The sequence below is a fragment of the Calliphora vicina genome, chromosome 1 (genome assembly GCF_958450345.1).
Source record: "Calliphora vicina chromosome 1, idCalVici1.1, whole genome shotgun sequence".
Lineage (NCBI taxonomy): Eukaryota > Metazoa > Arthropoda > Insecta > Diptera > Calliphoridae > Calliphora > Calliphora vicina.
Window position 1 is genome coordinate 140,538,422 of NC_088780.1, and position 15,461 is coordinate 140,553,882.

Sequence of the window (15,461 nt, forward strand, 5' to 3'; positions counted from 1 at the left end):
TTTGGAATACTCTCACTCTCGTGCTCAATCCGCTGCTAAAAATCGTTCAAATTGGAAGGAGGTAATCGGTATTGTTTCAACCGCCAATTCACGATTCACTAAAAATTCTCAATAGGATTGAACTTAGGACATTGATCTGATAACTGCATTAATAAGAAATTTTTCTAGGAACGATTTTTAACGTGTGCATTGGGTCGCCATCTTATTGAAAAATTACTTCTTCTGTAAGATTTCCTCTTTTATATATAAAATCGTGATGATGAGACTACAAAATCGGTGTGATGAGTCCAAGGTGGCACCATATAAAGCAACCACATATCATTACCGTGTTTTATTGTTTCCTTACTGTGTCACCAATTTTGAAACAATCGGCGAAATAATAAGTTAAGAAGACTATCTGCGTATATTGAAGACTAATCATACCGAATTTATATACTTGCCATTTTGTAGATAAGAGATATCGATCGAAGATATCGAAGAAGTTATTTTACATCAGGACGCCGAATTAAAGCAAAAAAATTCTACCGAAATAGTGTCCAGTTCGATATCCCGACCCCAATACGTAATCATCTTTGTGTTTTTCACATTCATCTTTTGAAATAATAACGGATTTTGAAAAAAAATTTAAAAAATCACAAAAATCTTCCCTAAATTTATTGTGGGGTTCATAATTGAGTACATGCGAGTTATTTTAGTTTTGTCTGTTTTTATACCCTTCATCTTCGTGAGAAGGGTATATATAAGTTTGTCATTCCGTTTGTAATTTCTACATTTTTCATTTACGACCATATAAAGTATATATATTCTGGATCCTTATAGATAGCGGAGTCGATTAAGCCATGTCCGTCTGTCTGTCTGTCTGTTGAAATCAATTTGCTGATGACCCCAGATATCTTCGGGATCCAAATCTTCAATAATTCTGTCAGACATGCTTTCGAGAAGTTATCTATTTAAAATCAGCAAAATCGGTCCATAAATAACGGAGATATGAGCAAAAAAACCGGGACAACCTCGATTTTTGACCTATTTTTTATCTATATTTGGATTACTAAGTCATTAATATAGACAATATGGATATCTGATGATAGATACTTCAAAGTCCATTGCAACGATGTAGATAAGGCTATAGTAAGTTGGACCTACAATGGGTCAACATCGGGAAAAATATTTTTTAACCCGAATTTTTTTTTCATTAACAAATTTTTTTTGTCATACATTTTTTTTCCAAAAAAAAAAAATTAAAAACTAAAAAAAAATTTACTTGTTTTATTTAGAACTGGATGTTTTTTTGTTTTGAATTGTAATTCATTTAGTTACATATTAAACATAAAATAAATGACAGAAAACATTTTTGGATTTGCTTTATTAGTTTTATTTTTATTCCATAAGAAATGCGCAAAATGCAACAGTCGGCTGTGCCAAATCTTGTATACCCACCATCAATATGTAGTTTCGTCGTTCTTGGGGATTTGAATCAGTTATGGTCCGAACTGTACAGAATTTAATAGAGTGATTAATTTCTTAAAACTTTAAATGAGTTATGTCGAAATTCATGTTAATATCATTATATATAAATTATTTAAGGACAATTATGGACCGATCACAAAAATAGGTAGAAAGATTTACGTTCATATAAAACTTGTTTATGCCCAATTTAATTACATAATTATTATTATTATATGACAATTATTAATATTAAAGTCATTTCAAGGTGACATTGCATGGGAATTAGGGACGAATGCTTTCCGATTTTCAAAATACTTTGCATTATAATTTCAGAGGGCTTCGAAATAATTTGTGCAAAATTGTATAAGGACTGCCGCATAATCAAAATATTTAAAAAGTAGGTATTACTTAAATTAAATCGTCTTAGAATCTTACGAGGACCCAAAATATATATACTAACGTGGGTCTGCGACAAATATTTTGATGTGTTAAATTGAAAGAAAAAATCAATATATATCCTATATCTTTAATGGTGGTTATAAAAAGTAGAATTCGTCCGAAGCGGACAGAAAACAGTATCATTTTTGAGTCCAAACATATGACGACTTGAAAATTTAGAAAAAAATTCTCAAATGTGTACCTGCATAAATCCATGTAACTTTTAAAGATAAAGATATATCCCTTAAGGCTTTATGAATAAGTCACATTTTTTACAAAAGTTCAAAAGTCAACTCTTCTGATATAAAATTAAAATTTTTTAAGATATATCTATATGTTGTTAGTCCCCTTCTATATTCTTACAAATGGGCCGTAAATAACGGTTATCTAGAAAATTTTAAATCAAAAACTCTCTATGTTAGAGTCAACGGAGACCTATACTGTTATATACCAATTGATTGGTATTGACTCAACTCCACAGTTAACTGTTATTTTCCAACGGAATAATAAAAGTTCGCATAAAATTCTTTAAAAAGGGTTTCAAATAGCCGTCATAAAAAAAACTCATTTGAGGAGTTTTATTTTTTCCGTCATAAATTAAGTCATTTCAGGAGTTTTATTTTTCCCATCAGAAAATAAAACTCTTTTCGTTTATTTTCTACTTTTTTTTCAGTATCTTTCTTTATGGAGTCTATCTGATATAATGTTTGTAGTAATTTATTTGTTTAAGAATAAAAAAAACAACAATTTGATAATGGGAATAAAACAATAACAAATTAAAATCCCACTTGATTTTATTTTAATGACAATTTATGCAATTGAAATGCAACGTCCTTTATTGTAATGATCTGACTAGCAGCAAGCTTTAGGTGTCAATTTACATAAAATGAGTTTTATTTTCTGACCGGAAAAATAAAACACCTCAAATGAATTTTATTTTCTGACGGAAAAAATAAAACTCCTCAATTGAGTTTTTGTTTTCCTGACGGGAAAAATAAAACTCCTCAAATGAGTTTTTTTTTTATGACGGTTATGTAAAAATCTTTTTTGTAAGAGTTTTATGCGAACTTTTATTCTTACGTTGAATAATAACTGTTTCAGATGAACTTTTATTTTTCAAGTCACAAAATAACACATTTTGTATAGGTATTTATATACATATCTCAAGAATTGAACTTTTTAAAAACAAAGTGATTTGTTCATATATTTTTGTAGGACAAATTGTATGATTCAGAAGCTATGTACCCACACTTTAGTGAAATTTTTTAAACTATCAAGGCGTCATATTTGTGAACCGGTAAGTGTATACCGGTAAGGGTATATTTCGTTAAAATCGGAAATGACAAATCCGACTACTGTCCATTTTTGGATGGATGATCTCAATATGTTAGTTGACTTTGAGAGTTTGCTTATCAAAATGTGTTTTAGTTAGAACATTAACAAGATTTTTTGATATTCAAAACATATAAAATATTGGTTATTAAAACCCCGGTATAAAAAATTCCAGGTTTTGTTTTGAAAATATGTATACCAAAACAAGTAAGAAAGTATGGTCGGTCAAGCCCGACCATATAATACCCTACACCAAGTAAATGAGTAAAAATATTTTTCTTTTAAAATATCAATAATTTATATTCGTGAGTGATTTTCGGAAGTGGGCCTTATATGGGAGCTATGACCAATTATGAACCGATCACCATAAAATTAGGTCGTGTGATTTATGTCTATATTAAAGTTAACTATGTTGAATTTTGTGTGTATACCAACATTTTTAAGCGATTTATGCACGTTAAAGTGATTTTCGGAAGCGGGTCTATATGGGAGCTATGACTAATTATGGACCGATCGTAACAAAATTTGGTGACATGAATTTTGTATATATAAAACTTATTTGGAGCGAAATTTGTGTAGATACATAGATAAATTAAACATTTATGACCGATAAAGTCCAATTTCGAGGGGACATTTGTATGGGGGCTAGGTGAAATAATGGACCGATTTCAGCCAGTTTCAATAGGCTTGGTCCTTGGGCCGAAAAAGTAATATGTACCAAATTTGATCGAAATATCTTCAAAATTGCGACCTGTACTCTGCGCACAAGGTTTACATGGACAGCCAGCCAGCCAGCCAGCCAGCCAGCCAGCCAGCCAGCCAACCAGACGGACGGACGGACGGACGGACATCGTTTAATCGACTCAGAAAGTGATTCTAAGTCGATCGGTATACTTTAAGGTGGGTGTTAGACTAATATTTTTGGGTGTTACAAACATCTGCACAAACGCATAATACCCTCCCCACTATGGTGGTGTAGGGTATAACTATACTAAACTAAATTACGTATCCTACATTCACAACTTTAAAACTCATACAAAAATACTTTTGCCATAAAATAGTTTGCTCATCTATACACAGAATGTCAGAAAAACATCATTAAATGGATATGTTTTTTTTTTCAATTATAACAAACCAAAAAAAAGGTTTCTACAGTTTTGTGCTTAAAGTAATCTCTCCAAATCTTCACTCTCCGCCTCGCTGGTAAATGAGTCCGTATCCGTGAAATAATCATCGCCACGATTGCGACGACAACAAACACGTCGATTAATCTCATCATCACTCCAGTGCTCGAATTCCTCTTTGTGATGTTCTAACAGCATAAGCGAAGGGAATAAACTATCACATCCGCCGCATCTATTAACAGAATAGAAGAAAAAAACAAGAAAGAAAAATGAAATTTAATTAAGCCATCAATCAATCACTATATATAATCAGAGCGAGAATTTCATGTAATATTTTGGATTTCGTGTCTGTTTGCCAAAAATATGAAATTCTGAAATAAAAAAAAGTTAAATTCTTACCCGAAATGTCGTTTCTTTTGTTGATGTGATGCCAGTTGTCTGTGACAATGGAATGCTCTATCACAGACATTACAAGTTAGAGATTCATCTGAAAATTTATTTAGATTATTAAGGATTGTTAAAACATGTGATTTATAACTTAGTTTTTTTCTGTAGCTTTTTGATTGTTATTCAGATTTATGCAAATTGCTTATATAAAATTTTAATTACTTTCATTAAGTGTTAAAGTATCATACATATTTTTTTGTTGCTATTGTTTCTATTGTTTTGACGTTTTTAGAAATATATTATCATAGAGAAACATAGAGCGGAAACTAGAAAAAAATTCAAACAACAAAAATTACTCAAAATAATCACACATTCGAGTGTTGTTTTTGTTTTCACATAGTTTTTTCTACTAATACATTCTCACAACTTAGGTTTCTGACAACTGAGTTAGGTCTTTGATAGCAGAGTTTCCGCTCTATGTCTATTCTCTATGTATATTATATTTATTTGGAAACAAATTAAAAAATTGTCATACAAATTAAAACGAGTAAGAAAGTATAGTTGGTCATTTCAGAATATTTTTGGGGGATTTCATGTTAAGTGTACCAACTTTTGAAATCGATGTCTCGGTATGAAAGTTTCACCAAGGTTAGTTCTATCGGATAGTAATCAGACATAATTTTTCAACAAGATCGGTCGAGAAAACTCCAAGTTAACTGATTACTTATTTTCTTAGCAATATCTGGCAGATTTCCTAAATTTTTAATGGCTCTTTACTTGAAAATTTGAGATTAAATGAAGTTTAATTTACGAATGTTGTTTTATTTGCTAGCTTGAGCGTCCAAAATTGGTGGGTTTAGCTCAGCAATCCTACAAACAGCTTAGAAAAATTTTAAAAATAAATCATTCCAACGCTAAGGAGACTCAACATCTCAACACATACAGCAAGCTACAATTTTCTTTTTCTTATTCATAAATTACTCACTAGTTTGATAACAAAATGTGACATTTTCTGACGTTCGTAATATTACGAACTTTAAACTACACCATTTCCAATTGTATTTCAGAAGTTTCTAATTGTATTTTAGAAATTTCTAATTATATTTCAGAAAATTCCAATTGAATTTCAGAAATTTCCAATTATATTTCAGAATTTTCTAATTCAATTTCAGAATATTCCAATTATATTTAAGAATTTTCCATTTATATTTCAGAAATTTGTAATTGTATTTCAGAAACTTCCATTTGTATTTCAGAAATTGCCAATTGTATTTCAGAATTTTCCAAATGTATTTCAGAATTTTCTAATTGTATTTTAGAAATTTCTAATTGTATTTCAGAATTTTCCAATTGTATTTCAGAAATTTCCATTTGTATTTCAGAAAATTCTACTAGCACTACCAATTGAAATTTCTGAAAAACAATTGGAAAATTCTAAAATACAATTAGAAACTTTTTAGGTAAAATTTAAAAATTCTGAAATACAAATGGAAATTTCTGAAATAGAATTGGAAATTTCTGAAATACAATTATAAATTTCTGAAATATAAATGGAAAATTCTGAAATATAATTGCAATATTCTAAAACTGAATTAGAAAATTCTCAAATATAATTGGAAATTTCTGAAATTCAATTGGATATTTCTGAATTATAATTAGAAATTTCTGAAATTGAATTGGAATTTTCTGAAACATAATTAGAAATTTCTGAAATTCAATTGGAAATTTCTGAAATACAATTAGAAACTTCTGAAATACAATTAGAAACTTCTGAAATACAATTAGAAACTTCTGAAATACAATTGGAAATGGTGTAGAACCCAAAAACATAAAGGTGGATTTAAGTTAGTTTCTTTTTATTTATAGATTAATTAATCTGAATATAACATTTCATTTGATCTTCAATACACCGCCCTAAATGTGGAAATAATAATGTTTAACGAACTCATCACATTGAAAATAATGATTTTGATCAATATGTATCTGATCGGATTGATAAATTAACCTCGTTATTTTCTAAATATTGCTCAGCAAAGAAAACTTAATAAATTTAAATATCCATTTCCGAAACTAATGCTCACAACAATTGCTTTAGATTTATTTTGATACGTATAAAAATTGCCAATATAGTAACTCAAAACGAAGTAGTGCCTAAATTACACAATTGTGTTACAAATCCCATCACTGATGTGAATTCAACACACTTGAACGTAAAGTTTATTTCTTTAAAACTGCAATAAAATTGCAGTTTTAACACATTCTTGAACACGTGATATTTTTTTTAAATTTTTCCACACATTATTTGCTGTTTTTCTATAGCGAACAAATGCTTTGAGTGGACGTTTTACATGTATTTTGTTTTTGTTACAATAACAAAACACATGTTACATTTCCACTCAAAGTACTCGTTCGCTATAGAAAAACAGCACATTAAACCATTAAAGTAACCGAAACGAAAAATATATTTTTTAATTCTTTTAAATTTTAGGGGGTTGAAATTAAAACTGAGAAAAAACTCATTTGTAAAATTTGGTATTGAAAAATAAATATAAGTTTTGCAGAAATTATAGAATAATTTATATGTAAAATCTTTCCAGGTCAAATATACATTAAATGATTTGAGAATTGTTGAACTTTTAATTGTTGAACTTTTAAAAAAAGAGCTGTTTACAGCTCTTCACTTCGTACACCACTTCGTCCGTCCATGTAAACCTTGTAATAAAACTGCAGATCGTAATTTTAAAGATACTTCCACAAAATTTATATTGACCCAAGGACTAAGCCTGTTGAATTTGGTTAGAGTCGGTTAATTATTTCTCCCAGCCCCGATACAACAGCCCAATAGGGTAATTTTTGTGAAAGGGCAACATTTTTTCTTAAAATGTTTAAGTGCTCTCATCTAGAATTGTTCCTTTTAGTGTAAAAATAAAAAAGTATTAGCTCAATCGGACTTTGCCTTCCCGTGCCGAAAGTGCCTCAAAGTTTTAAAAATGACTACTAATTTTTCTCATTTTGACAAGAAATTTAGGGAAAAAAATTAACTAATTATTTCGAGAAAAATTAAAATAAAACGTCAGTTTTATTTAAAATATATCCGTAATTAAGCTCAAATTGAATAAATAATTCGAAGCTCTGGCTAGTAATTTTCTGTTGGGAATCATTTCAATACCGCCACTTGTCCAGTATTATAAAAACTATTAGTCTAGCACCTATCTTAAAGTTGTCCATTAGGCTGGTGCAAAGTACAGGTCGGAATTTTAAAGATATTTCGATAAGATTTGGCACATGAATCTTTTTGTTCCCAAGTGACTGATTTATGTACATTTTTCCAAAATTTTTTTTTTTTTTAAAAACAAACACAAACTTTGAAGAATATTGCTTGTCTGCAGATACACCCAGAGTCACTGGCGGGAATTGAACCCGAAACCCTCAGATTGATAGCTGAGCACACTATCGTCTAGTCTATCGGGGCACCATTAACCATAGCTCCTATATAAGACCCACTTCCGAAAATTACTTTAACTGTTGGTATTGAAAAAATTCAACACGAAGTTTCATATAGAAGGGACCCACGCAACCAAATTTCACTTCCGAACATCACTTCAACGAGTATAAATCCCTTAAAAAAGTAGCTATTAAAATAAAATTTAACTAAAGTAAAGGTAGGGTCACACATGACAAATATTTGATGAAAAAGACGTAACCACTTAATAAAATAAATTTGAAATCTTTTATTTATTTTAAAAACTTATTTTACTTAGGATGATGCAAAACAAAAGATTTAGCTTTATTTTATTTGATGCTGTTTGATTTTACAAATCACAAATTTGTGCAAAAAAATGGTTACGCTTTTTGAGCAAATATTTGCCCTAGCTTAACTCTTATATAGACATATACATATATCGCGACCTAATTTCATGGCGATCGGTCCACAATTGGTCATAGTTCCCATCTAAAGTCAACTTCCGAAAATCACATTTGAAAATCTATTATTGAAAATTTTAAAAGAAAATGGTAATTTCGTTTTACCCCAAGGTTGGGAATTAGGTTGGCATTGTATAATTTTACAATAGATGTAAGTTTAAATAAATATTTGCAGTTAATATATTTTGTTGTCAAATATTAACTATTGTGTTAAGTCCCATAATATTTATGTATATTTCAAGGCGACAATATTAATTTTGCAAAATGTAATAAATTTAATTTAAATCTGAATAAACCACAAAAAATGATTGTTTTAGTTAATAACAAAAACAAAACCTTTTTAACCCGATTTTAAAGAACATTCAAATATTTACCATAGTCATCATCATCCGACATTGCCATTGCTTGTAATCGGTTTATTGTATTTTCGTTCACCTCTTTGCTGCTATAGAAATGGGATGCAGTGGAATTTCCTTTTAAAATTCCATTATTCGTCAATGTCGTTGTTGTACCACTGCTACCGCTACCACCACCACAAATATTGTTTATATTGTATTGACATAAATTGCTATCGGCGTAATTTCCTTGACAATCGGCTGCTGTGCAGTGGCCACCATCATCGATACATGAATTATTTAAATCACCATTACAACAATTTAAACCGCTACAAACACTGTCATCCCCATTGAGACCAAGACCACCTCCACCACTGTCTCCATCATTGGTATGTGAGTGATTGTGATGATGGTGATGACAACCATTGTGCAGTTGCTCCGTTGTCAGTTTGTTTGTTGTAGCAGCTGCAGAGTTGTTGGTATTGGCGTTTGCAGACGAAATCATTGAAAAGTTATCAATATCGTCGAAGGGATCATCGATTTTATGTTTGGCAGAGGATGCATCATCTGAATCGACACTTAGGCGTCCGTATGCCTTTCGTGGTGGCCGTTTAACGTACTTATCTGTAATGAAAACGAAACACAGGTAATTTCATTATTTAGCTTTCTTGAATGAAAACATACGCAGTACAGTTCTGTTGATTTATTTTTGTTCATATTATGTTGTAAGAGAAAGAATTTATAGAGTGACCAGAGGAATATTGGTTCATATTTTTTGTATATTTTGAATAAATATATTTAAGCATAATTGGTTTAATGTCAATGAAGGTTAGTAACAAAATTAATCTTCACAAATATAACATTTATAAATAAATGACCAAAAATGCATTTTTAAGTTAGTGCTTACTTTAAGTTTTTACTTTTAATGCTGTGCCGAATCTTATATACCCATCACCAAATTATACTTCAAAATACAAATTTCAAATATTTTTAGGTAAACAAAATTTATTTTTTTTCCAAATGTTTTTTTAATTTTTTGGAAATTTTTTTTTCTAATTGTTATTTTAAATTTTAAAAAACATTTTTTTTCTTTTTAAATTTTTTTTTTTTTTTGTGAAAAAAAAATTCGGGTTAAAAAATATTTTTTCCGATTTTGACCCATTGTAGGTCCAACTTACTATGGTCTTATATACGTAGTTCTAAGGTCTTTGAAATATCATTCATTAGATATATATATTGTCTATATTAATGACTTAGTAATCCAGATATAGGTCAAAAATCAATGCTGTCCTGGTTTTTTGCTCATATCTTAGCCATTTGTGGACCGATTTTGCTGATTTTAAATAGGAAACTTCTCGAACCTTCTAACGAAGGTGAAGGGTATAAAAAGAGCATAATCACTGTTAAACCCTACACTATAGCCCCACTTCCGAAAAAAAAAATTTAACTCAAATAAAAACAAGTAAGAAAGTATGGTCGGTCAAGCCCGACCATATAACTAAGTAAAAGAGCAAAAACATTTTTCTTTTAAAATTTCAATAATTTATATTTTTGAGTGATTTACGGAAGTGTGCCTTATATGGGGGCTATGACCAATTATGGACCGATCACTATGAAATTAGGTCGTGTGATTTATGTCTCTATGAAGTTTACTATGTTGAATTTTGTGAGTATAGCAACATTTTTAAGCGATTTATGCACGTTAAAGTGATTTTCGGAAGCGGGTCTATATGGGAGCTATGACTAATTTTGGACCGATCGTAACAAAATTTGGTGACATGAATTTTGTATATATAAAACTTATTTGCAACGTAATTTGTGGAGATACATTTATAAATTAAACATTTATGACCGATAAAGTCCAATTTCGGAAGGACATTTGTATGGTGGCTAGGTGAAATATTGAACCGATTTCAGCCATTTTCAATAGGCTTTGTCCTTGGGCCGAAAATTATATGTACCCAATTTCATCAAAATATCTTCAAAATTGCGACCTGTACTCTACGCACAACGTTTACATGGACAGCCAACCAGCCAGCCAGACGGATCGGTATACTTTAAGGTGGGTGGTAGACTAATATTTTTGGGCATTACAAACATGTGCACAAACGCATAATACGCTCCGCACTATGGTGGTGTAGGGTATAATTAACTCAAATTCATTTGTAATACAAATGCCATTGTTGTAAAACAAAGCTTTAGACTAGCAGGCTTCCGTCCACAATCTATCAAAACTAAAATACTCACGTTTATATGAATCATTAAACGTCATCACAACTATCGTTGGTATGTAAACATAATGTCGACTTAACGTAACACTTTAGTGCGATTAAAAATATGTAACACGAATTTTACATAAAAATCCAAACAAATAAATAATTTTTCTGCGGATAGTTGATTTTAAATGAAACCGCCCGGCTTCGCTCGGTAGCTAGTTACTAATATAGGAAGTGAAGAGGAGAGAGTAAAACTTAGTTCTTTGAGTTTTCCTAAAATTTTCTCATAATGAGAAGTGATGCGTTGTTAGATCTTCAAGTTTCTTTAAAAATTTCTCTAATTAAGAAAAATGAGAAGTGAAATGTACGCTAGTACTAGGGTATTCAATCGGTTAACCGTTATTCGGTTAACCGATAATTTTTGTCGGTTAACTGTTCGAATAATTCAAAATTGGCGATTTTCAAATAACAAATAAACCGATTGATTTGTGTCGATTAACCGATTAACCGAAATTTATTATTTTTGCTCTTTTTTGTATTTATTTTTCAATTTTAATTCAAATGTCAAAGTAAAATTACATATTTGATCGATAATTTGTAATAATTTGTACAAATTATCACTGGAAGTTACGGGATTCCGTTCGTTTACTTTTAAAAACTTGTAACGAGAGAGCAAGAGAGTGTTAAAAGATAGAGAACATGTTGATATTTTTTACTGGACAAAAAATGTCCAGTAAAAAATATAAACATAAAAAACGTTTAAAACGTATTGTTGCAAATGCAAACAAAACTAAAAAGTTGAAAATTAATACAATTTACAAGTTTTGCAAAGAAAAGAAGTAAAATAGCCCAAACAAACGTTTTAAATTAATTTATAATAAAATACAACTTATTTTTACAAATTGTTTTTTGTTACTTTTCAGATTGAGAGTAATTTATTTTTACTCTCTAAAATAAAGTTACTGGATATTTTTTACTGGAAAGTACGCGAACACACCTACTAACATCTACAAACAGCGAGAGAGTTTTTTCCAAGTCGAGTTTTATTAAAAGTAAAGAAAATTAATTACTTTTTGGTTGAATTGCTAAGTTTTGTGTATTTTGTATTTAAGTACAGAAAATTCGTGGATATATTTTCAGTTTAAAATTTAAATAGAAATTATTCGGTTAATCGATTAATTTAAAATTAACCGATTAAATCTTAACCCCGATTAATTATTTGCTCGATTAACCGATTAAACCAGAAACCCGATTAATTGAATACCCTAGCTAGTACACAGCTTTAAACGAGTGTTGTCCACTCACGAACTTTTTTCACAAAGTTTTTCAAGCTTAAAGCGATTTATTTTGGCCCGCGGCGTTATGGAAAATAACACCAGGTTTAATACAATTCTTGTATTTATAACAAAAATAAACTCAGAGTTTGGAAAATGAACTATTGTTTTAACAAAATGTTACCTTAATTAGATATTTAAGATATTCTTATTACTTTCAATACCTTCAATTCCTTTCACTCATCCGTTTGTAAATTTACTTTTGTTTGTAATTTATTTTCTCTATTTTCCATTGTCTGATGCTCTTACAAAATATAATAAATCTTCACTAAGGATGGAATACAGCATTTTACGGCAATTCCATCGATACTCATTAAATAAATAAAGCAGAAAGTATGTTTGAGAAAATAGGTGTGTTTTTATGGGTTTCTTATTATATTTAGTATATATATTAGGTAAGGGTACAATGTATATGTAAATGATTACATTTGAATGATATGTGAATTTCTTAATGGCGAAATGGATTAACTACAACAAACAAAATTTGCATTATTTTTTTTATTCATGTAATACACGCAGAGGAAAAACATGGTTGTGGTAACCATAAACTAAGAGCAACATATTATGATCAGATTTTTGCTTGTAGTCCAAAACATATTATGATCATTATTAGTATCATAAAATATCATTATATGTTCTGAAATAATCAAATTATGATAAAAATCAATCATAATATGTTTTGAAATAATCATATTATGATATAAATCAATCACAATATGACCCAAAGTCATCATATTTATGACCCAATTAAATCATATTATGATACAATTAAATCATATTATGATCCAAAATAATCATATTATTATTAAGATTTATTTTTGGAAATACAAAATTTTAATAGGTTTTAGTTTTAAAGTACTAAATTCACAATAAAAATATTATTGATTAAATCAAATTTATTGTTATTCGCTCTAGGAAAGTTAAAGATAATATACAAATAAAACTATAGAGCGAATGGGAATTACAGACACTCAAAATTTACTTGTAAAAATAACATAGCTTAGACAAACACCAACCCTCACAAATGGTGGGAAAACAGACAATTAAAAGTAAACATATTTTGTTTGCATGTTAAACATATTATGACTACGCGTATATAAACTTAACATTTAATGGTTGTACATAAAAATAATATGTTTACCTAATTATCATTCAACCATGTTTTTTCTCTGCGTGTAGATAACACTCTGTTACAAAATAACACTTTTTGTTAGAACTTGAAAAGCGACCTAATGGCGGTTGTAGGCCTAGGTGAGGACATACTAAAACCGTTTTCAGAGATTTTGAAACACCCTCAAAATTTTGAGTTATTTTGAAAAAACTGTTTTAGGGTAGGTCGTAGTACTTTAGTACCTCTAACTCACAAATTCTAAGAAATTGAGTAAGTTTTTATAAATAGTATCGCTTTCTTTTGAATATCGCTATTGTTGAATATTTTTCAAATTCAACAATAGTTATTTAAATTTTTTTCTATGAAACCCTATTTTTTCTGCACAGTATTTTTAAGAAAATTTAGTGTAGACAAGCTCGAGACATTAGTGGTTAAAATCGGGTTATACTTGCAAAAGTTATTAAACTTTTTCGAAAAAAGTTCAACAAAATTTATATAAAAAAAATATTTTTTTATATCTTTATATACAAGGTGGCGCAAAAGTAATCCTCCTATCAGAAAATGCTATAGGTTTTGCGATTGGCCCATAATGTCAGTTCTGTTTTAACATTTGTGTAGTAAACACATGCGAAATACACTTTAATAAACAATGTTACGCTACACTGCTCCAGAACGGAATATTGCTGACTATTTATTTGACCTTAATCACCACCAAGAGGAAGATGATTTTTCATCAAAAATAATCATGAGTGATGAGGCCCATTTCCATCTTAGCGGGTACGTAAATAAGCAAAATTTACGCTTCTGGGGCACTGAAAATCCGCGTGTAACCCACGAAGAGCCATTACACAGGCTCAAAGTCATGGTGTGCTGTTTTCGCTGGAGGAGTCATCGGACCTTTTTTCTTCGAAGAGGTCGCGGGCCAAACGGTTACTGTGAATGGTGAGCGCTAACATGTGGTTCCAACAGGACGGTGCAACGGCACACACTGCACGTGCCACAACCGATGTGCTGAAGGATACATTTCCCGGGCGCCTAATCTCCCGTTTTGGCGATTTGCACTGGCCAGCAAGATCGCCTGATTTGACCGCTCCAGACTTATTTTTGTGGGGATTTTTGAAGTCGCGGGTTTATGTCAACAAGCTTCAGACTCTTGCAGCTCTTAAAGACAATATCCGTCAAGAATATGAGGACCTATCGCCGGAAGTTTTGGCCAAAGTGATGGAAAATGCCATAAAAAGGGCTCAAATGACAATCAACTGTGGCGGAGGCCATTTACATGACATCATATTCTCGACTTGATGTAAAAAAAATTAAAAGACCAGATAAAAATAATCCACAAGAAGAATCAAAGTTTTTCATTATTTTTTTTTAATTACAGCCAAAAAAACATCGGAAGTTTACTTTTGCGCCACCTTGTATATAATTCTTCCGTACGTGTGGTAGTAATTGAACTCCTCCTTAACGGCTGGGCCAATTTCGATGAATTTTTGTGTGTGGGTTTGAATGGGTCCCTGGATGGTTTAGATCCACAATTGACCTATATAGATACAATGGGCGTGGCACCTCCCATACGAAATAAAAATTTATTATTGCATATCTTGAGAACTATTATAGTGGGAGTCTTCAAACTTTGTGTGAGCTATGGCAGAACATTGTTTGCCGGCACAGTTAGTAGTTTTATGTTTTTTTTTTTATTCATATGGGCTGGGGGAGAAAATACTAAAAAAGTGGAATAACTTTTAAAATTTTCATCCGATTTGAATAATTAAAACAATGTTTTGTTAGAAACTATATTGCCTTTATATATTGGT

At 30.3% G+C, this 15,461-nt stretch overlaps 1 protein-coding gene across 1 annotated transcript; it reads right to left on the reverse strand.

Moving 5' to 3' along the window:
• Nucleotides 1-4,379: 4,379 nt before the first annotated feature.
• On the reverse strand, nt 4,380-14,511 carry LOC135953200 (uncharacterized). The gene is made up of 4 exons (XM_065502947.1): nt 14,448-14,511; nt 9,026-9,610; nt 4,740-4,827; nt 4,380-4,572 (listed from the first exon to the last, which is right to left on the reverse strand). The coding sequence occupies exons 1-4, from the start codon at nt 14,509-14,511 to the stop codon at nt 4,380-4,382; spliced, it is 930 nt and encodes a 309-aa protein (XP_065359019.1).
• Nucleotides 14,512-15,461: the final 950 nt, after the last annotated feature.